Here is a 24,937-nt window from a genome sequence, read left to right as displayed (position 1 = left end):
TTAACTATAAATGTAACAATTATTAATGATGGCTAATATAAAGTGTTACCGGTAAAACTAGGACAGCAGACACTACTTCCCCTATATGAAAGACAAAAGAGGAATATTATACTTTATGGTATTAGACGGTATATTATGTCAGGCCTTTAAAACGTACAGTTAAAACTAGCTTTGTGTGACTTTCTTCTATCCAAGAATAAAGATTGTGTTCTACCTTCAATTATTTGAAGCATTCAGTCTTTACTTCCAGTTCTAGTTTCTAAAGTACGCAGCAGCGTCTGACCAGGTACGGATACATGTCAGTACCTTCAAGTATTTAACAGCATAATCCGTGCAAAGAAGCAGCGAGCTTACCTTGGAAATGTATCACTTACCCTCGCTGGCACTACATTTGATCTTTTGCAGGAAGGAAGAATGTGTTATATTTTGTATAACAGCGGTTGCATAACACAGTTGAAGGCTCACATAAGAAACGTATCATCGTCGATTGCACCCATTCACTCGGGTCAAAGCCAGAGCCGCAGGAATGAGGGATGTTCAAGAGAGAAAGAGAAGGAAGCCATTCCCATCCAGCGGTGGACTTCTGTAGGTGTCTGGCAGCTTGTCAACGTGTATTAGCCGGGAGTGATTTATTATTTCAACACTAAATATGTCGTTTCTAACAGAGCTCCACATCTAGGTTAGTAAATGAGGGAGGGGTGGGAGGCCTGGGGCGAGTGCTGTTTTGGCAACAGCTGTCAAGGGAATGGGGGAGAGAAAGGGAGGAGTTTTGTTGTTGTTGTTGTTATTTGCCGAAAAGAGTTAAAAGGGTTGGAGGGTGAACAAAATCGGTTAGTATTTTTGTAAGTAAGGGAAAGTCAGACACAAAAATGGTTGTTAGTACAATTACAACAAAGGTTTGATTCAAACAGTAGATTAGTAACACTGTTTTAGTAAATTTAGTCAAAGTGATAAGTTAGATGAGGATTCTTTAAAAGTCCTCTGACATTTGATTGCTCAAACCAGGTCCGAAATATGGACTGAATGTGTTATTTCATGTGCGAGGGTTTGTTTTGGTTAAGAGGAAACAAAATGAATCCATCCAAGCTAACAGGGTGACACACAAGCCATGCACTTAAAATGGAAAGGATGACAGGAGGAATGAGGATCGGATGGGGTGGGGTTCTATTAGACACAACACACACAGACCAACTATTAGATGAATCAAAGAAAAAAAAAAACATCTGACAAGATGCAGCAAAATGGGAAAGTGGTAGGGCAGTGAATGCAATTACAGGGCACCACAACACCAGACAAATGGGGAAAGGAGGAGAGCTTTCAATGTTAAGGCTGAGACAAGAATGCAACAGGAAGACCCATGGAGACACGTGTACAGCAGACTGACACGCGCTGGACTAGAGCAGCATCTACACCCTGCGAGTATGCTGATGTGAAGACGTTGTAGCCATTAGAGACATGCAGACAGGGTGCAGGGACACGACCACTGGACACTGTAAGTTTGGAGGTGGAGGAGGGACAGGATGGGACCAATGTCACCAATCACAGATGAAATCAATGGAAATGAGAGGGTTTTTAAAGAAGAGGGAAAATTCAGAGGGGAGAGAGGACGTCACTGTCTTGGTGAATAGAATAATTAGTATCCCATGTCCTCCACGTTATTGGATATAAAAAAGAAATCTGTCCTAAGACATGATTACACTTCTCATTATGCCTCCACTTGAACTTTTGCCACAAGATTTTGGATGTGAGCTCAAAATAGCTTCATCACTTTTGTCAAATGTGAGCCTGAGTGAGTCACCGGATACAGTGGCTTACCGCACTCTCAACAGTTTTCCCCCCAACTCATGCGTTACGATGGATTGGGCAGATGTACTCCGTGGGGCATCAATCCTCTATTCACCCAGAAAATGAAAGTCTGTCTCCCTTCTTTACTCTTTCCCATTTTTTTCGTTTCAGCAGGATAAGGTGTGAGGTCGTTATTCGTTTTAGTAAGTTAATTTTGAAGTTAAAAAGTAAAAAAAAAAGAAAAAATAAATAAAACAGCAAGAGGGTGTGGCTAACATGTTTCATGGCCGTATTGATTAAAATAGGACAATTGATATATGTATGTATATATGTTAGCCATGATATATACATATACATATATTCTCAATCTCTACATAAAAAACTAAATAAAATAAAAATAAGATCGGGAAGGGGTGTCCAAGTCTCTTCATGCAAGGGTTGAGGCCAGTAAAGTATAAGAAATATAAGTTAGTGTTAGTGTTAATGAGGGGTCGATCGCACACTCTGCAGATGTTCCCAGGTATCTGCATCAATGGACAGACAGCTGCATTCATTTATTAAAAAGTCCAGTGAAAGTAAGTAACACTCATCACAGCTACTAAAACCAGATCCCACAGAGGTCTGAGTCAGAGTCTTCCTTTCCTACATGTCAGCAGTGTCCCCGGTCTGCAGCTTAATAAAAGCGCAATTGTCATTTCATTTTCAATCATGAGCTTTCATCGGTACTCCGGGTCTGATTTGCTGCACCCGAGATCAGGGGACTAATGCCACATTAAAGCACTTTATTAAGCATGCACATGTGCGAGTAGGAGCAGGAGTGGGTTCAGGTGCTGGTCTGGGAAGAGCCCCATCTTGATCATAAATCAGCCTAAGGCCACTAATGGGATCAAACCCTCATTTGAGGCCTACTTTAGAGTGAGGGCTTCGGCCATTAAATCAAGAGTTGTAAATACTCTTCATGACTCCATAAACCACAGGATGGCAAGCCGAGATAACAGGTCACTATATAACAGGCTGAACAGGTCCAACTATTTCCAACGTGACAAGACGGTCTCATCAGTGAAATTCCCCACGTTGTTATAAATGTTGAAGAAATGAATAAACAGACTGATTTTTGTTTTGTTTTACTTGCTCTCACTGGAGTTGCTCTCGTGAGCCATTTATGTGCTTGAGAAATCTGCGGTGTGCGGTCACTCCATAGGGTTCTTCAAGGAAAATAAATTAGGAGGAAACGGGGATTAACAAAAAAATAAAAAAGTATCTATTCAAACTTTACTCAATTCAGAAAATAGATTGCATCATGATTCTTTATTTCTTCATACGGATAGTGTTTGAAGTAAAACATATAAAATAACAAAAAGGGGCAGAAAATAAAAAAGCAACAAATAAAATTGTAAAATCTAAATTTGTGTAATTTCTATATATTTTTGGGCAGACCTCTTTGGATGAACACGATAATTCTTTTCAGGAAGGGGGGGGGGGCTGGATGGCAATAAAAAGCAAATACATATATATATATAGAGAGAGAGGGCTAAAAGAAAAACAGAGAGGTGGAGTTTTTCAGCTACCTTGGAATTGATGGCGGATTGTACTTTCAGTAAAGCAAACAGAATAGAAAGAGGTAACGGAAAACCCAGGGCAAACCAAAGTATAAGACAATTAGAATGATATCTACCATATAATGCAGTTTGTTTACCATAGCGTGTCCAATGCCTGCGTGCTTCAGGAGAAAACAGGGGGAGGAGAAAGAAAAAAATAATAATGACAAACCTTAAACTCAAGAAAACACACCTCAACCCCAAAAAAGTGGCAAAGAAAAAATAAAAACTGCCTTTTGCAAAACCAGCGTTTCCTTTCAATAACAAAAATGAATCTAATGTTAAAATATCATTAAAAAGAAAAAATAATGTTCCTATTGTTCATATATTAAAACATCCAAATAAAGAAATAAAGAAAGTAATTGTATAATTATTTTGTTTTAAAAGGGTCATCTACAAAATAAAAGAAAAAGGAATAAAAGGATAACAATACATTTGTTAGTATGTAAGTCGCAAGTTAAGTAGAGAAAACAACAGATGGTTCACATTCCGTGAATGACACAGTGTTAGTTGTTGAAATCATAAAAGGTAAGGGAAAAGAAAATTCACCAATGAAAAGAATCAAATTGGAAGAATTCTGAAGCTTGTTAGTAAAAGAGACAAGAGTTAGCAAATCAACTTCCACAGAGGGGATTTGGCTAGTTGTGATGGGGATGTTTGTTTTGAGGGGGGGAGGGGGGGAGGGAAAAGTACATCCAGTGTTCACTCTGACAGGCTAATCTGGTCAGTGGGCTTGGCTGGCGGTGGGATGTAGTCCATTCGAAAATGGCGTCCTTTAGTACTGGGCGAGGCCAATCGTGTCTTGATGACTTGAAAAGGTGCAATTCTCTAAGCAAAATTTCCCCAGGAAGTCATTAAGGGTCTAATGAGATATAGGCAGGGGGAAAAAACCCAAAAATAAATTATTGCATTGTGAAAATGGACAATTGTGGTAAAAACGACATTCCATTTTCAGTGACGTGAAATCATCGGGGGCATTTAGGGAAACAGAATTGAATTAGCATATTGGTAAGCATGAGAGGTGAGGATAGAGAAGGGCAGAGAGAAAGACAGAGGGATTTCACTGAGAGTACCTGCAGCATCCTGACAGACAGAGAAATGGGTAATTAGGCACTCAAGTCATTTCCACAATAACAGCCAATGCCCATGGCCCCGGGGAGAGAAAAGCTAGCAAACTAGAACATGTCAATACATAAGGAACCATGTGACACATCTCCAGCCTGTCACCTGTGCATTATGTCACTGTGGGAGGAGGAAAAATACACACAGTACAAAGAGGAGCTTCACTGTTAAATGTGCCGATGTGTGGATTCGTTCAGTGCCGATGGTACGGTAAAGTATTTATGTTCAGGACTCCTCGTCTTTCTGCAGAGAGTCTGACGGTAGCTTCTAACGTCCGGTTAGCTCTGACTATCAGCTCATGTCTGTCCATGCTACTGAGTGGTAATAGTGAGTCAGTCTTCCCCCATGTACCAGCAGTGAGAGGGTAAACGATCCATCACTGAGAAGTGCCTTGAGTTTCCCCTCAGGACGGAGGGAACATCTAGAAGACATCTTATATCTGGAGCTGAGAGCTGAAACTGTCAGCTACTGTCGGCGACCACTTCTGACGCCAGCATTTGTGCAGAATCTATGCAGTCCCATTCATTGGGGAGGGGGCACTACCCAGTTGAAATCTCAATGTGTGACTCCGGCTGTTAAAAGAGATCGGACTTTACATTCAAGTTAGAATGATGGTGCTGTTTAAATACAATAAACAAAGCTCTCAGTCAGGCAGTTGAGATGTATACATACAGAGTCACCACATTGTTTCAACTGCAAGCGAGTCCATAAGTCTGTCCCTGTAGTATGTACAGTGCACTACTGTGGGTGTTTGTGTGTGGGCTGGATTACTCGGTTTGTGCCATCTGTGTGGGTGTCTAAGTGGCAGTCATAAACAAAGTCCCCCCCCGATGGGACTAACTGGTCAATCTGAAGTCTCATGCACGCCCACTCTCCTCGGGGGTCATGGTAAAGTGCCGTCCTCAGTCACCCACTCTGTGTAATGACTCCTCTTAATCCATTAATTAGGTGAATGTGATTCAAACGTGGATGTGACTTTTTGTATATCCACCCCACGCTGCACCAACATGTCTCTGGGTTTATAAAAAAACAACAGCTGACACGTCAAAGAGCGGCTGTGATGGAGAGGAAGCTCCGACGACTGGGAGCCTGGCTTATTAAGTCAGACAAATGTGCTCTTACAAAAGGTGACAATGATTGTTTCCTCCACTCATTGAAAGGTCGTCTGTGATGGAGGGGGGGGGGGGGCGAGACTATTAAGTGCAACATTTGTAATTCAGCAAGTTTCAGATCCCTCACAGGCGTTTGATGTCTGGATTTTTTTTTGAACTAATCGCTCTATCCGTTCTTTGACGGAGCAGCCCTGGGATGGTTGTGAAAAATTCATCCTTCAGAAAATTGCTGATGATCTTTGAAATTACACGATAAAGTAAAGTCAGCGTGTGCAAAGCCGGGTGGTGGAAATGAAAGGAAGAGATTCTATTTGGAGATCTGTATGCATGGTATCTGCATAATATTCTCTATAGTGAGTTAACATACCTATGAGTCTGTTCTGTGAGTATGCTGTTTATGCATACAGGACAGGCAGGTTGATTTTGGTTTTCGTGGTCTCCGTAAGGTCTCATGTTTGTTTTTTTTCAAAGTGACTAATGGGTTTACTAATAGTTTTGAAATTGGTCCAGTATTGAGGGAGAACACAGAGACAGAAGCCGCTGAATGCAATTACTCACCCTTGATCTATGGCCACTAAAACTACATTCTTTGCCACCGACAGGCTCAGATTGTTATTATGAGTGTCTGACAACATTATGGACAGAACTCATTCTGAAATCTCGCGAGAGGCTTAGGCCTCACCCACACTGTGAAATCAGCTAGATATTCAGCCATGACATTTGAAAGTCTTAAAGATTCCACTAACAATAACACTAAGCTACATTTTCTGTCCTCCAACGCAACAAAAACGCCGGCACTCCTCACTCCAGATCTAACTCACATTCAGCATGAGACTTCTGGTTATATACAATAACTAACAGATCGCATCAAGTGAAAGGTCAAGGAAAATATTTGATTCCTCTGTTATGTGCTTTACATAATGTTGACACTGATAAAACAACCGCGTTCTCCCTCAATAATGGACCGATTTCAACAAATGTCCAAACAATTCCCTTTAAGTCTATAAGGTCGAGGCATGCACTAGAAGCGCAGCCATTACACACGTCAGACTTTCCACTGTAAACACTGCTGAAGTGGTGCGATCAACTGTGCAGAAAATTAAAGTTAGTTTTACTTTTGTAATTAAATGATTGGACTGATAACTAGAAAAATACAGTGGACAGACAACAACTCAAGTACCAAATGATAAAACTGGCTCAGGATTCTGATGCTACTCCAGCGTATGAAGGAGAGGAGGAATATCAAGTATCAAAAATAGGCCAGCTACTAATTTTACTGTCTTACAGTACATTTCCAACCAACAACCCAGCATGCCTGGAGCCCCTGCTGTGGCAGCACATCCCCCTCTCTGTAGTTGACCCATGTGGGGAAACGAAGGCTGTGAGTGCCGATGTTTGCTGATGGATACAGCTCCCAGTCATGTAAACAACCACAGGCACAGACAAACAACTTGGTGTTGCATCTGTCTCACGGGGCCCCCTGGGGCTAAGATATTGCCACGTATTAAAAACGGGGGGGACGGGTTAGCAAAACGAGCTACTGCTGCTAACGCTGTCATTCGCTGTCAGTGTGTGGTAGCCGCGCATTTCCCAGACAGGGGAAACGGTTGACATGACTCTTCCAACCTGTGCCGAGGACCTGCAGGAGGCCACAGATGGCAAAGATGTAAGATGGTGTTTTTTGTTGAGTCGCTGATCTGTCACACACTTGTCACAGTGGACGCTACTGAACTGTGGCCACCAACGAATAACTGAATAAATATTTCATGACAAATGGACAGTGCAGCCCGAGCCAAGATTTACAGTCCAGATAGATGTATCCTTGTAAGGTAGAAAGGTCTGACTGATGACCATTCTCCTTTACATCTGGGCCTTTAGAAATAAGTGATGAAACTGATATTGTGGAATAGTATTATGGGGTGGGAGGGGAGGATGTAGGGGTGATTTGTCACCAGGCGGAAATTTCAGCCTGAATTAATGATTAGAGACACATGAAAAATCTGTATGTGTTACCTGTGTAAGGATGGGCTCAGTTGTTGTTGGCTGCGTGTGAGCATCCTAATCACACTGTTCCATGTGCCTTGCCGGGTATTTATGCATGCGTGGTGTATTAGGCGTTCATCTGCAACACAGACACTCGGCGAGTGACCCTGTCGGATGGAGGGGAACTGGGCTTCGATTCAAAACTACTCTTTCAGGTACATTCGGTTCCGCGTTCATTCCAATCATCCGCCATTCACTCCTGTCTCCCTCTCTCTGAATCTGGCTCCAAGTAATGGAAACTGGCAGACAGGCTTCAGGTGCAAATATAAATGTCACTGCAATTACGGCGGCGAGAAGTCTGCAAACAAACAGTGTGTGGGGGTGTGTGCTTCTGTATAGGTGTGTGTGTGTGTGGAGATTGGGATAGAACATATTGTGTATTGCAGTGCAGCTGGTCATAATTCTCTCTCCCTTTCTGTTGTGCTTCCCATCATCCTCACCTCCATTTCCCCTCTCTGGCTGGCTGACTAACTGAATGACTCCCTCCTTGTCCTTTGTTTCCGTTTAGATTCCATCAGGATGAGTACAACTGTTGTTTCAGTTTACAGTAAAGATTAAAAATAAACTAAGCTAAAGGAAATCATTTGACTGCTGATCATTTGCACATTGTTAAGCTGATTGCATTGTACTTCCACATTGCATTGGACTATTTGTGGATGCACTTGGCCTGGCGTAGCTCAAGGCTTGAATATCCTTAGAATCACTAGCTGCTCTTTTTAAAACAAAAGAAATGCAATAAATCTTTTCTTCAGACATATGGCTCATCTAACTAAACTAGTGATTGTTGTTTAGGAATTCATAAATCATGGGGGGGGGATCCACTGCATAGTTAACTTGTATTCCCATCTCTTGAAAATACATTTGGATTCAGCTGTGAGCACAAAGCTAGCAGCTGAACATGAATATGCATGTTTTAGAGAGTAGCTCCAGCTAGCTCTTCTTCATTGTGTATAGTTTGTATTGACTTGTGAACATGTTTGGTGAAAAAAAGGTGGTTACAGCTTGGCTACAGAGCACAACACTTTCCCATTTGGATGCAGGTAACTGCTAAGGATGCCTTTGATGGTGGTGTTAACATTCACCCTGGTGTTATTTTACTACAGGTTTTCAACACTGATACAGATGTTAATAAAATGAACTCTCTGCTAGACTTTCTCCTCTCCTAAGTCTCCCCCTAAGATGTTCACCCTCCTCATACCTGTTTCTGTCTCACTGGCATTTTATTACCTGTTTGAACGTGCTAATGACACGGAGATTTGTTATCTGATTACAGGTCTCCCGGAAAGAGGGATGAATAAACATAAAAGTGCTGGAGCAAGTAGCGGCAAATGAGGCTGATGAGTGATTGAGTGTGGGAATGCAGGCGGATATGCTAATGCGGTGGCAATGTGATGCAAATGAGCTTTTCTTTTCCCCTCAAATGCACAGAACCTCTCGGTGCTGGTGTCAAACAACCGGGGCCGGTGTTTCAGCACGAGGCGTTTGTAGTTTCAGCAATGTACAGACACGCCGTGCTCGAAGTGCTGACCTCTGATCAGCATAAGAAAAGAAGCACAGGGGAGGAAAAAAAGGAGCACATCCACTCACATGTTGACTGCACCCCCAACCTCCTCTGGGCTGGAGCACATTAGGATTACTTAAAATGTCACTGGCGGTAAACTGAGGAAGGATTACAGGGGTGTTAGCATGTCATTATGTACATCAAACAAATCCACTACCTCTGCCTGCCTACCATAGCAGTTCCTATCGTAACCATACAAGTGCTCCGCTGTGTGCGTTAGCAAAGCTGAGCACTCTAAATGGCATTTTTCGATTTGGCCGTGATGCTGACCTTAAAGAGACGCTTCCACGCGGATGGTAGGATTGTGTGTGTGGCCACAACATGTACGCCTAAGGTTCCAGGGTACATTAACTGGAGTGTTACAAATTAAGTTGGCATTTTTTAGCTCAGTATTTTCACCCTATTACTATAGACAAAGGCATGAGAGTTTCTAAATAGATCATTAAATAAAGTTAAACAGGACTTTTCAGACATTCTTGTATCAATAAAATCACAGTGTTTAACTGGGGGACTTGGAAATGGTTAATGCGACAACTGGAGTACTGCAGCCAGGGACGATTTACTGCCCAACAGCATCGCAGACACTGTTGCTAAGTGACACGTTGCTAGCTGGAATGGACGGGAGAGACGAATTGAAAATGAGAGAAAAAGGAGGAGAAGAGGAGCGGGAGAGGAATTGATTGGTTCCCTCACAGGAATTCCGGCTGCCTCTTGGAGGGACGTTGGATGAGAGGGGAGGAAGAAGAGGGATGGTAATCGCAGCTGATCATGCCTCACAGAAATGGATGACAAATCTGAGAAAGTGAGAGAGGAGGAGACGGAAAGAAGGACAAAGAGGTGGGGAGCGTCCAGGCAACTGGTATTGATTGAAGGGGGAGGGTTGAGGTTCTCATATGGAATAGATGTGACCGTTTCCTCAACATGACCTGCCACTTAAAACATGGTTCCTGAAAACGGTGATGTCTCAGTAACCGGATCACAACTGAACACTACAGCACATTTAGAGGTTTCTCATTGTCAAAAGGAACAATGCTTTTAGAAGCTCACAGTATGTAAAAGACGCCGAGAAATAGTTTGCATATCAGCAAGTGGGCTGTGACTGTGTTTCATTTTCAAATCGTACTATTGTCTGGTTGAAGGCTTTTTTTTGCCTCTGCCTATTGCTCCATATAACAACCATATAGTAGTTGAGAGGGTGTATGCAGGCACAGCGTGAGGAGTGCTGTGTGTAGACTGTGAATATTTACAGTTAGCTAGCAGCAATTTATATTATGGATGGCAGACACGCATGGAGGCTAGAAGGAAGTTTAGAATAGCATGCGGCGTGTTTGTGCACTCAACAGAATAACTATCTTTGCATTATTGCATTCTATGTCATGTTCCCTCGCTGCTTGTAAAGTCTGTGTGTGTTAAGTTGTATTATCCATTATTAACTGCGAGGGCTTGAGTCGCCACAATCACAAACAACCACATGCAATACCTGTGCATTCACTGGCAATTTGTGAAAGTTACGTGGACAGAGTGGTTACTCTTATAGAAGTTTTAAAAGTGGTATGCAACACATCAAAAACAGATACTTGTGCTACATATCCAACCTTTTTGGGGATTTTTGCTTATTCAAAAGAGATAAACGCTATACTGCTGTTTCCCTTTGGAGGTTGAATCACTAGTGATTTAAATCAATCTGGGCCACTGCAAAACAAAGACTTATATTTTCCTTTCTCATTAGATCAAGGCTTTGTAGTCCCTGAGTAAATAAAAGATATGCATTGTATCGGTCAGTGGATTCTTAAATGGTCCATAGCGGTCGCTACTGTATAAGTAACAGATTATGATTCTCAACGTGACCTCTGCGGAACTCCATCCTGATGCAGATCAAAGCTGGCCTCGTCCAACTGAGCCGTGAGCCGGGAGCTGAACCTGCAGGCTGTGCATTCAGCACTAAGAGAGCGTGACAAAACTCTGTTTGATCCATTCATTGACCCAGTGGCTGCATCCAAGGTCCAATTATATGGAAAGGAAGTGTGAATGTGTGGGGGACTTAAAGAACATCAAGGTGGACATAAAGGGCGACAAAAGAAGGACAGATGATACGACGTTACTGTCCCAGTTCTGTGGATGTTGAATCGTCTGGTTGTAAAGTCACATTGGGGAATTAAAAGAAAGCTTTTGCTTTCTTAGTAGAGAACAAACTGCTGTCTCTCTTTGTGGGCTCCCCCTATCCTCCCACTGCTCTGATATTCCTTTAGTCTCAGAGAACAGCACCACACTTCATTTGCCATTCTCCACTGTGCACCCGATCATCTGCTCTCTCTCTCTTCTTCTCGTGAACAAACACAAATACAGACATACAAGCGCACACTTCCTTTCTCCCGACAGTGTGTGTCATGTTTCCTCTGACTGACTGCGGCCTCCTGTGTGACGCGAGTGCCTGTTAAGCGTACAGACGGGCCGTTGTCGTGTGAGGCCATTCACATTTTTCCAGTGATTGTAAACATGGAAAGTTACTCAAACAATACCTTAGTATGTAGATTAATATTATTTTCAAATATCATTTGCATTAATATTTCCACTAAATCGAAAGTTTTCTATCCATCATTTATTTGGGCATTACATTGCTAAAATATAAGCAGTCCTTGGAAAAAGAAAAATCAACCATTCACAATATTATCGGGGTCGAACAAAGACCTTTACAAAAGCTAGACTATAGTCAACTACGGAGCAGCAGGGTGGAACACCCCCATCATGCATAGCAGGCGATTCTTTCACAAATGTTTTACTACATTATGGAGTAGCCATGGCTGCTGGAAACAGACTTTCACCAATCAATGGCACTGTGCATGCATGTATGCGCGTCTAGGAGCACTTCTCCATTGACCATGTCGAAAGAAACTTTCTCGCTTACTGCTTCTGTATCCTCATAACAGATCTGCACAGAGTGGAATCGATAGAAAACAAACTGAGTGCAGCTAATCATGTTACTTGGCCTGACTGGAGGGATATTAACCTCAATAGTAGCTTCATATCAGTGTCTAATCAGAACTAAGTTGGGATCCAAACACAGGACCGTTGCCCTGAATTCTGAGCTCCTGATGCTGTGGGAATACTGAGTATGTGGCAGGAGAGGAAGCTGATGAACTAAGGCAGCTGACTGCTGTCAGATGCTCCCGTCTCACTGCTGTCGATGTTGTCAGAACCTGAATCTATTGTTTAAAAGGCAATGCATTAACCACCAAACATTCATCAAGAGTCCCACAGACTGCCAGCCTCTACCTGATCTGCACTTGATCTACTGCCACTCTGCAATGCACGCAAGCCGATTGAATGTCTTTGAGTTACTGTAATGGCAGTAATGGGTAGGGAACATAATAACGCAGGCGCCAGTCCTTTTTGTTTCTGTCCAAGGTATTCTCAATGGAACGGTCGCTGCTTTCTTTTCCTAGATGTCAAAGCTAAAAGTGATCCAAGCAAAGGAGTAGAGCTATGTGTGGAGTCGTCCATGTCTCAACAGGTCTTCTGGAAAAATCGGAGTGTGATTTAAAAAAGATCAGAAAATCAATACACGCAGAGTGCACAGCAGAGAAAGAGCAGTTGTTATTTAAACTATGCATTGTGCATGGATGGGCTTTCACTGCTAGCATTATGCTGACTACATTGTCATTGCACACTTGATATTTGACCTATTTTCACAATGTCTTCTATCTTGGTGCAGTGTCTCGTATATATAAATATCTATCATTTCCCAAGACACTCGGGCAAGAAGGTTTCCATTTTTGTCCTTGCTCTTCTTCTGTCTGCTGTGTGTGTGTGTGTGTGTGAGATCCCAGAGGAGGCGAAAGGGCAGGGATGGTCACCAGTGCTGAAGTCTACAAGATGCCCGTGATGGTAGCTCATCATGTCAGGGACAGCAGAGGGAGGGAGGGGGTGAGGGAGGGATCTCTTGGTCCTTATGCCAACCAATATGCACAATGCATGGGGTAGAACGGGTGCGGATGTGTGTGTTGGGGGGAGACTTGCACTGATGAGAGGTCAAGGCAAGTGTCCTTGCCTGCCTATCAACTGTACTCTTCAGGGATTAGCCAAACACACACCACTTTCCACACGCACACTTGCAGTACTGCCAGATGCCACCAAGGGGAGCTCTGAATCTGTGATCATCTGTTAGGAATGGAGAGTGCCCATTCCCCCCCCCCCCCCCCCCCCCCCCCCCCCCCCCCCTCCTCTCTCTTGGCGGAGAGTCCCTATCACCTCACCTAATTCTGTCTGCTTCATTTTATTCCGCACAAAGCTGACAAATTCATAGGTTTTGTGGAGAAAAGACAGCAAATATGCACGTACAGAGTGGGAGAGGGAGAGAGAGAGACTGGCTCTACTTATTTTGCTGCTTACTGATGCAGCCGTAGATATGCATGACCCATTAAGAACAAGAGACAGAGAGTGGATGAGACTTTGGAGACCACTGGGGCTGTACGATAGCCTCCGCTGGAATCCAACGCTTGTCTTGTAGACTGCAGGCTATTCTGAATGCAAGATATCGTGTTAGCTCCAATGGGAAGAGTAGTGGAAATGAAGAATGTGGCTGCGCTGTTTACATTTGTAGTCAATCAGATGACGTATTTAACAGTTTTCATAGCATCTCAACAACACCAAACGTGGTAGGTGGGACAAGACGTGCATGTTGATGGCTTATTTGCATGGCCACACATGAGCTGCAAAAACGATGTTAAAACAATTAAAAAGGGTAGATGTGGCATGTATTCATCCCTTCACTCATTCAAAGTTTCCTTGATTGTTGAGTGATGTGAATATTTTTGGACACTATACTGTATACAGGACATGGACTAAATCATAAGCAACATACAGTCAAATTCAAATAAGCCGCCCTGCAACAGCATCTGGTTCATCATGGTTCATTATTTGTTAGATGACCATGGAAGTGAAAATGTTTATATCGTGTAAACTGTCACGTCCATCTCGTGGTTAAACTACTACCAGAGGACCAATGGTATAGTTCTTCAGTTTAATAATTATTTACCTTTGTCAGAAAGCACAAGCCGACATGTTTACATCTAAATCTGCCGTACCGATGATAAATATTAATAACTCTATAGAAACAGCCAATCTTCTCTCTGATGGCCTTGTTTACTTATAGAGGCAGCAGTATTACATTGAGCATGTGGCATTACCAGTTTAAAGTTCCTCATTATAACTGTATGTTCAGAAATGTTCAGTACTGTAAACATTTATATTCATTTTCAGGAATTGTTTTTTGTATTTGTTTTACTCCAATGATTAAAATAGTTACACTGTCTGACATATTCTTCAGTTTCATTGATTTTTGTTAAACCCTGTAAAATATTTCTCAACTGGCAACACAAAATATTAGCTAATACGTACATTTTGGTTTCTTTTATTTCTAATTATCGATCAATTAATATTCATTAAACCCAGAAAAAAACAATAGTCATTAAGTTATGTAAAAAAAAATCAGTTATTAAAGAGTTGCTCCAATTGTGAAAGAGGAACTCTGCTCAGTGCCATGATGCCTCCTGTGTCTAAATTAGTTTAGAAATGATCTGCCTTTTTTTTCCTCCTTTTTTTTCAAGGACACTTTTCATGCCCTCTTTTGCCATGAAAACACACAGACACACGCACGCACACACACGCACACACACACACACACACACACTTGACCTCCACGCAGAATTTCATCCTCCTATGATGAAAACTGTGGCTGTCAAAGGGTGGGGAATTTTCTCTGAGCCGACCGCCAAGAGGTAAAGAGCTAAGAACAGATCCACATACAGGTTAAGGTTGTCCTACAGTGTTCCTCTGACGTGTGTAGCCGTGTGACTGAATGCGTGTTCTACGAGACCTCGAAGAATGCAAGCGCTCATTGATCAGCCGGGTATCAGCCCGGCAGTAAACACAGAGTCAGTGACGGTCGATGTGTCATCAATACTTTTGTCCTGGTGTCTCTCAGTGGGGACGGTCCGGTGTAAATCTAGAGAGCTCTTTAACACTTAGGCTGCACGTTATGTCAATTACAGCGATCCACTGGGGATTCTAGCTGTTATGTGAGTTAATGGAGATCGCCTGGACGATGGTGTGGGCGGTTAGCTCTAAGTCATGGCATGGCCTGAGTAGAGGCGCTCGGGATCGGGTCAGCGACACTGACTGTTGCTGTCAATATCAAGAACAAAGTGAGATTACCTGAACACTGCTACAGTAGATGTGCCTGCTAGTTTCAACAGCAACATGTGATGTGTACATTCTTCAATTCCGGGTACAAATGAGAGAGTATAATCAGTTATAACGCATTCTATTGTAAATGCCAATTTAAACTGACAGACAGACGGACATCACAAAGGTGGATGAACAGTGAGACGGGCAGATAACAGTATAGTGTGTGTGTGTGTGTTTCTTACTTGTGTCTAATGGTCATTATGGTGCAGTTGGCGGTAGGTGGGTTGGCTCATGCTGTAAATCTTTAAAACCGTGTTGGCTTCCCAAACTCATTAAGCTAGTCTCACTCTGCTAATCACATGTCTCTACAGCATAACATATTTTACACCCACGATGTGTATGTTTGTGTGTGTAGGTGTGGGTGTGTGTGTGTGAGTCTGAGATGCCACGTCTGAGACTCTGTGTGTGTCTTCTGCATGTCCACCACATGCAAATAAAACACCAGCTCCAGAAATACTGGACTATTTCCATGTCGAAGTTCCCACATTTAGAATTAATTGTAGCAGTGTTGCAATATGACAGAAATTGCAGAGCCTGGTGGGCATGGAAATGTCTCCCTATAATTTCACAGCACTTAGTTCACATTAAGAATCCCTTTGCTCTCAACTTTTCCTTCTCCAGTGTCTCATAGAACAACAGTTGGATACTAGCGGCTGCCCAACCTCCCCCACCTTTCTGGGGATGTTTTTGCAGGCGCACACAAAAGAAGTTGATGTCCCATCTCTGTGGTCACGCATTCAAATCAGGCTTCTTTTTTTTTTTTGCATTCGGGCCCACTTACAATGCCCATTATTAGGTCTGACAAGCCATTCATTCCAATTACAATTAGCAAAAAATAAAGTGAAGAAGTAAGCACGGCAAGTGTAAGTGAAATTGATTGTAACTCACTGCTGCTAACTGCAACTGCCAATTGATGACCTGGTGCCTCCAGAGAGTGCACTGTATCTACATATACTTAGCTTAAAAAAAGTAAAACAACAGAAAAACTTCGTAGACGGAAGAAGCACAGGGACGGGGCTCAACATCCAGGTTGCTGGGGCTCTTTGGTTTTCCATTAGCTACGATTAAAGGTTTGTAAAGATGTGTTGGGTAATTTGTTCAGAAAGGGTTTAAGTGCATTGTCACCTTTGATGAATTAGGGCGCATTCCATTTGTGTAGCCGAGTACATTATGTGCATACATACTGAGCAGAGCACTTTCCTCACTTGCTCATTAATAACGAAACAGTGTCCTTGGTAACACCTTACATGTGCATGTTGTCTTGCATTGCATTATGATGTATATTAACTATAATCTCATCATGATTGGGACTATAGTCTCATTTTGACTTGGACTGTGTTGGGTTTTCACATGTCGCCTTTGAGTGACCTTTGAATTTGAAGGTGAGATGGATCTTTGGTCATTATAGAAGAAAAATATGAAGCCCAGAAATACAAACAGCACCAGCCTCCTGTTCAATGTCAACCTAGAAAACAAAAGAAACTTCTGTTAACGTGGGTAGCAAGCAACAGGAGAGGAGAGAAGGAAGGTGAAACAAACGCTCCATGTGTGCTCCGTCTGCAGAGAGCAAAGACCTAAAGATTGAGAGCCAAGTAAAGCAGTAGAGACAGAGTCGGTGGGTGGCAGACAGAGGCACCACTCCGACTGCGGTGGCCCTGGATTCCACGGGCAGTGTTTACCTGGCGCAGGTTGCGGGTGACGCGCACATCATGCCAGGCGTTGTCGTTGAACTTGCCGTTGACGGGCTCCACCAGGGCCTCGAACGCCCCCGAGCCCAGGTTGATGACCAGCCAGACCGCGCCGCTCTTCAGGGAAAGGTTCACGTAGTCCGCCGATTTGCCGGTGTGCAGCATGAGACCGTTGCGCTGCAGCGTGCGGAAGGACAGCGTGATCTCGTCGGTGCTGCTCTGGATGGGCGTCAGCGACAGGTCGTAGCAGAAGAACTCGTTGCCCTTGAAGGTGGCTACTGACTCTTCTTTACCTGGAGACAAAAAGAAGGGATGAGGAAAACAGAAAGGTCAGTTAAATAAATACTATATGAAGGCAGGGTTATACCACTATGGTGTCCGAAAATATGCCAGGAGGGGAACTTGATTAAAAACATTATAAAGCCAGATTCTAGCTATTAAAAGCAAAGAAATAGTGCCTCTGAGCAGCTTCACTCGTGGCCTCGCTCGCTGCATCACTTCTCTGTGCAAGGATGGGTCAAATATTTTGAGATGAGACCGATTAGCTGGGCTTATTGATTCCAGCGCTAGAGTACAGATTGTTGCTGCACCTCTAATGCATAAAATAAATGTTTTCATCATAGATACTTCACGGGGTAAAAAATAGCATTTGTTCAGTTCACAAATAAATTAACAGCACATAATAGTCCGACACATAAAAGACCTTGGGTGTAGGGTGATGCATCTGCCGTGAAAAAAATAAGAGTGGTACGGGAGCATCGGAGAGTGGTGAGAGAGAAAACAGCGAAGAGAATAACAGGAGGATGGCAAACAGAAACGGCAGAATAGGTGTTGACAACTTTGCTAATGCTTGTCAGTCTGTCTGCAGCACATGGCCTCCTTCCACTGCGGGGAGCTTCGTTCACACGCTAGCAGTCAAAACAGCCAGTTTGTACAATGGACACATGTCAAACAGCAGCCTCACGGCAGCAGGGGAGGGCGCAGTGTGCATCTGTCAGGAACTGAATGAACACCTGCAGCTGTCACAACAGAAAGTACCGCTGCAACGGAACTCACAACAGTGACACCTCAATCACAAAGCATGGACACTGAAGCCAGGGAGCATGAGATTAGCTTCTATCTAGTGCTACATGTTATGTCCTATGATTATACCAGCATACAGTCTTTTGTATTTGTTGTTTCTAACGTTAAATGCTTATTTTTATCATGTCCGTCATCCTGAGTTACTTGACATTTCCCCGATGGATCGATAGAGCTTCACCATAACTATACATAATATGCTGATTACCTCAAATCATAAAATCAATGGTACAAATCTGCCGCTTCTTTTTTTTTTGGGGGGGGGGGGGGGGGGGCACAAACCACCACCAATAACGGTGAGATCTCTCAACTCTTCCCCACTCAGCGGTTATACAAATCAACATGAACTGTGATCTGAAGTGACGTCGCACTTCCTGTTTTCATTTGCCCCTCCTCACCTCTGTTCCCCTGGTGGGGCCATGTTGAAGAATCGGCCTCAGGTAATGAGGTATAGGGCCGAAACAGGAAAGAGAGGAGGCAAACTCAAACTGCCAAGAGGCCCCTGCATGGGTGGATCATCAAATCTAGTTTATCCTGAAGTTCCATTACAGCGAGATCGCTCCAAGACATCGGTGCATTTCCCTGGGGAGAGAGGCGGGGGCTGGCCAGAGGGGGGTGGTTCGTTGGCAGACAGATTGAAAGCCAAATTTCATGAGCGAGCGAGTTCTCCAGAGGAGCAATCTTAGGTGAGAGGACAAGAGAGGGGATGGATACTACTGTGTCCATGACAAAGCTGAGAACTCTATACTGAGATATGACCACGGACAGTTCAACCTGTTGTAGCCTACATGAAGCAAAGTTGATTATTATTTCACGAAAACTAAGGCATGGAAGGCATATGAAAAGGGAAAAACAGCTATAGTTAGCGACAGGTAGCGTGACATGCTTACTGCTATACTTCTGGAAAATTAAAGGGGATGATTGAGCTGAGTTATTACATTTTTTTCCATTCAATCAATATTTAGGCAGGTATTTTCCATTGAGATTACTATATCTCCTTTCCAAGGGAGGGGCGGCTAAGATAGCAGCATTATAGTGCTGAAAAGAAAATATCTCATGTGCTGAGGGGGAAAAAATCGGATGCAGCGAGGGACGAATGGCATCGGGACACAGAGAGCAACTTAAAAGAGCATTTGGGCTGAAATCAAAATTCAGAGTAACCTCAACTGAAGTGCGAATTGTCATCGGAAAAAAAGGCATCAAAGGAGGAAGAGAAAGAGATGAAGGGTAAAAATGGCATGGAGGGAAAAACAAAAACAAAAGAAAGCACATCCCCCAGGAGCAGCCTCCTGGCAGCGCCGGCGTTGCTGATGTAGGAAGAACAAAAAGCGTGGCAAATGGACCACAGCAACCATTTTCAATTATGTATTAAGTTGGACCCCCTCCCAAAGTACGGGCTGTTTAACGGTAAGCAACAAACAGCTTGTGATTGCTTCCGTGAGCTCAGCGAGATGGAGCCGCATGCAATGGAGAGACCAATGGAGAGACCAAAAAAACAAAAAACTTCCTTTTGTGTCTGTCTGTTTAATGAATAGAAGGCTGAGCAGAGGAGATAAAGCTGGAGAGGATCAGGGAGTGACAGGAAAGAACAAGGGGGGGACGGTTTTCACTGTTGCAACAGTCACAACAATGCCCCTCGATAAAATATTTTAAAATGAATGGTCATATGATTTGGGTTTTTGACTTCAGAGTCTATTGTCAAAACTATTGATAAGCCAGTAACACATTGCTGTGCAATCCAACAACTGACACTGATCCGTCTCGTTAAGAGTTAGTGATTCCCTGCATCTCCCGCATGCTCCAGGAAGTCACTGTTCCCCCTCCACACTGGAGAAGCCCTCCTCCCAGCTTCCCTGGACACAGAAGAGGATCACTTAAGCCTCAGATTTGAAGACACATAAACTAATATAAGGCGTGACCTCTCTGAGAACACTTCAGCTCTGTTGAATATGTGCTCGGAGCCGCTATGTATCCGTTTTTTTTATCTTACATCCACTGAACATCTCTATCTCATCCTCTCCCTCCCATGGTAGCACTTTTGTGATTACATGCACACACACACACACACACACACACACACACACACACGGAGTAGCAGTATACGCTTTTCACTCAGATCAAACCTCTTTCCATAAAGCCCAAGAGCTGATGCTGTAGCCAGAGGTAAGACAAGAAACACAAGTATGCAGCAGAGACTTAAGTGCTGTCAAGGTCTCAATTAACCTCACAGAAGGCCCCGACTACATTACAGAAATGACTCATTCAAAATTTAGCAACCCGTAATAATATCTTGATTATTATTTAAATGTTGAGCTCAGCTAGTGGTTCGTTTCACCACGTTTGGCGGACGGCCCTGTAGCACCGTGTATTCTTAGGGGTCAAACGTTATACTCCCCGTGTCTAGACAAAGCATTCCGACCATGAATTGCCTCATGACTAAGCAGATGTAATGAAGTGTTTATCAACCTGCCCACATATATCCGCCAGCGGCCTTTCGTGACACTCGCACTTCAGGCTGCTTCTCCTACGCGCCACAGTCGCAAGTTCAGTGGCTTCAAAAATGTGCCGATGGAAACACCAAAGACAGAAAGAAGTGAACTAGAAAGGTGCGTGTCTAAAAACACATTTCAACACATTTCATTCAAACAAACGGCGATGAGCTCAAAGTCATCACATAGGAATCAATGACTATCCTGCCAAAAACAGCATGAAACTAACCAAGCTGCCTGCTCACATAGCAGCGATGTACTCAACAGCGTGTGCACTGGTCGTTCTTTTAGCCGAACACACCGTCCAAGACAATAAAAGAGTGGAAACCATTTCCCCCCCATTGTGTCTGTGTCTGCAGTGCAGCGACTGAGAGATGCTCAGTAGTGTGTGAACTGGTGGTTCCGTTAGCAGTTAGCTGAACACACCAACAAAAACAATACAAGCTGTGTTATCACTTGTGGGCCTTATTGGCCGAGGCCGGTTAAGAGTGGTGAGAGAGGAGTCAGCAGGCAGTCAATGGCAGTATAAAACAGCCAATGAAAGGTCTTTGTCACTCACTTACTTACTCACCTCACTCACAGATGCACGCACACACGACCAATTGCATAATCCTCCTAGCGGAGATCATAATGATGCTGCTGACACAGATAGTATTGTTGGAGCTTCCGCTTGCTGGGAAAGAAGAGATTTTAAGCACCCATACGGTGGTACTGTGAGCACATCTCTTGCTGAAATATCTTAACAAGAGACCCCTACCAGCTCTTGAATTGCTGCTCTCTAGCTGACATCTGATGTATCAGGAAGACAAAATGATGTTTCAACCCGGGCATCAGTACAATTTCACACCTGATTTCCACTCCCCTGATCTGACATGCCTCCATATTTGTCACATCAGGCACCTAAGCATCTGATGACTGAAAATGTAAACGGGCACGCCCCTTCATACCTGAGCTCCTTGACCCTTATATTCCTACTGTGCTCTTTGCTGTCATATTACAGGGCTCCTGTCTCCAGATTTAAAAAGAAGACAGCATTGTTCCCCTTCCTCTGGAGTAACCAGTCTGTGGACATCAGACAGTTTGACTCTGTTAAGGATCAAAACTTAACTCATCTTTTCACAACCCTTTTCAGTTAGTTGCTTATTCTTTGTTTACCTCGGGCCTTAAGCCTAATTATAGACGATGGTTGTCCTGCCGGAGAGAATATTGTAAACGTGCTGAAAACCACTGCTTCTTTCTAACCTTCAAAGCTGTGTGGCCCTCTCTCTCCCTACCCCACCCCCCTCTCCCCCTCTCCTCTCCTCTCACTCTAGCTTCTCTGTGGCGGACCATCAGCCGTCCTGGGACTTCTCTCCCCTGACTGTCCGTGCCTCATTCCAGATGTTTGGATCTGGATCTTCATCATCCTCCTGGAGATTAAGCATATCCCCTTGTGTCCAATCTGTTTGGCGATACCTGTCCCCCCCCCCCTGCTTTTATCCACTACACAAAATAGATTCAATAACCTCAACCGCCACTGCCACCTCTGTCACAGCCATGCTATCAGCAATAGCTAAGCACTTTGCTGCAGTCGTCCGTCGTGTCAAGCAGCTTGCACTCTGCGACCCGTGGCAGTCATTGTTCTGAAGTGAGTGGAATCAATGCTATTGACTTGGACTATCACACACTCCAACCCACACACACACACTCTGTACTGTACCCATATAGTCCTACTATGGCTTCACTTGAGAGCCACAAGACAAGTATGAGCGTCAGGATGTGTAAACAGGTCCACTATCTAACTTGCCTGCAACAGCAACGGTATGAATTATGATCTATTGATATTAAAACCAAGTGTTTCCACTCTGGAAGAAACACAGCATTACAACTGGTGATATAATGGCAGGAGAACACAAATACAATCTGTGTTTGTCACCGTGGCCCCGAAAGTGCCATTTTAGGCTGTTCTTTGGTTGGATATTACAGTAATAAAAGCGCAGTGCAGCATGTGTTATTAAATTGGATTCAGCTCAGGCTGAGAGAGAGCAGGTTTAATAAGATGAGCTGCATGAATAGCTACATCCAAACTTGTGTGGAGCATTTGTCAACGCATAATGAACCTTAACATACTGCTCTTAGGCCGATTGGATTACATATTGGGAATAATTAGGTAGTTTTAGGAGAATTAAAAAAGAGATAATGGAATAAGACAAGTATGTGTGCAAGTGAAAACATCCAAAACACAGATGACCGCATGCTGGCAAATCCACTCAACACATCACATTACCTCACTGCTCTTACGCACGCACACACACACGCACGTGCATACACAGTCAGCCTCTATTAGTTTCCGACGAGAGCCATCCACCCCGCAAAGAGGGTATCAGACAGCTTTAGAGGAAGGATTCAGCAGAGAGATGTGAGAGAGCGGTGGGAAATGTGTGGAGCATATGAAAGCTTTAATGCTGCTTCATGAATCAAACAGGCCTGCTGGGTCCACAGGCACCGGCTAGTGTCCTGTGCTAGCTCCGGGGCACATGCACAGGCGTGCAACTACACACCACGTAAGTAAATAGATGCATAGGAATATACCTGCTCAACTCCTAGGCATTGATAAAGAGCTCTGGCACACTTACAACACATCTCTCTCATATCCGCATTAGCAAGAATGAAAGAAGACAGTCACCAGGAGAAAGACAAGAAGAGAGGACGAGGCAATGCAGACATTTAAAAAGTAGGGCGAGTTCTAGAGTCAGAGGGTGGTGGGGTGCAGACTAACTGCTGAGGTGAGACGATTGATCGATTGCTCAGATCTCCGTGCCCCCTGCCAGCTTTATGTTTCACTCGTCATGGATTTTACCTGCTTTAGTCTCCCTCACACATAACTCTGAGCTGTCAGCCTCGCTTAACAAAAGCATACGTGCTATCCTAAACTCGGATAAAAGCTTTAAAAAGATTTACTGCCTTGGCGACAACCAGTCTCTTCATCCCTGCTGTTTCATTGGGCAGATTCTATAAATTGTCCGCATTAGAACTGAACATGTTTTAAGGTGATTTCCTCCAGTTGGTCATCTTGTATTTTTGCCCGAGCACAGTGAACCGAGTACGTAATGGTCATCAAACCTTTATGAACCGACTCCACAAATGACTTCTATACGATTTCAGTCCAGAGCAAATAGATTCACTGCTGTTCACTCTTTAAATGTGTACTATATATTACATTTAGTAATAACAGTCTTCCAATGAACTTACAGGTGACTGACTTGTGGCTCAGCTGCATGTCTTACCCTGTACCCTGTAGACTTGTTGAGGTATCAGGCATTTGAGGAAATGCTGCATGAGACAGTCAACTTCCTTTAGTATAATCATGATCAACAGAAATGATCGTTTTTAACTGGAACAGAAAGTAAAGGATATTGCAGCACCAGCATGGAGTTAAACATGTTTGTCATACAATGATGTATAATATCATAATTAGGTATGTAACAATGTATAATGACCACCATTAATAAATGCTTTAGTTTATAGTTAGCATGAACAAACACTGAAATGATAATTAATGACGGTAATTGCTCTAATTGTTAGCTATGATGTACCGCATGTTTTGTAAACATTTAAGAAACCCTTCAAAAAACAATTTGTATCACTTTCTTAATGGTTATTAATAGGTTTGCTAACCATCTATAAACATTTTGATGGCCTTTATAAAGTCGCATCTGAGAAGTCTAATACCTTGTTAATAAATGGTTCATACATACTTTGTAAATCATATAGAAACATGATTTAGATATATTAGTTAAAAAGTTCTGTTTCTGTTTAATACATGTCTTGTGTTTTGTAACAAATATGTAGTATAGTAGACAAAATGTAATTGTTTACCAACATATTCAGAATGTCATTGTCTCTTATTAGATATGATACAATTTATACACAAACAATATTAACTTAAACAAACTTAAGATCAAATCAATTATAGAAGTACTAATAAGTTAACATGATTCATTATCTTATTTTTAGTAAAACAACTTTTTTATCAATATACCATTCATTAATGATGGATATTATAAAGTGTTACCCACAGTATGAACAGATCTTCTTGTGTATTACCTGACTGTGACCCTGATCCAGTAAGATGCATTGGTGATGTGTTGATACGTGTATGGATGTTGTGCAGCCTTTGACACAATGCTGAAGCATTGTTCCCACCACCAGCCCTCAGTACTCTCCTTTCTCT

At 43.1% G+C, this 24,937-nt stretch overlaps 1 protein-coding gene across 5 annotated transcripts in view; it reads right to left on the bottom strand.

Annotated features, from left to right (window-relative positions):
- The window catches only part of nrxn2b (neurexin 2b), a gene marked incomplete at both ends in the record, with an annotated part of 555,263 nt that overhangs the window by 335,012 nt on the left and 195,314 nt on the right, over window positions 1-24,937 (bottom strand). For 3 of the 5 annotated variants that reach the window (XM_079184310.1, XM_079184311.1, XM_079184312.1), the window contains one exon: window positions 17,147-17,448. In XM_079184310.1, coding sequence (XP_079040436.1) covers window positions 17,147-17,448 — 302 coding nt within the window. Of the gene's footprint in view, window positions 1-3,481; window positions 3,506-17,146; window positions 17,449-24,937 lie in introns of all 5 variants that reach the window. The other 2 variants (XM_079184308.1, XM_079184309.1) reach the window with 1 other exon arrangement.

This window comes from Pholis gunnellus (assembly GCF_910591455.1).
Source record: "Pholis gunnellus genome assembly, chromosome: 23".
NCBI classification, from domain to species: Eukaryota; Metazoa; Chordata; class Actinopteri; order Perciformes; family Pholidae; genus Pholis; species Pholis gunnellus.
This window is presented reverse-complemented; position numbering and strand designations above follow the sequence as displayed.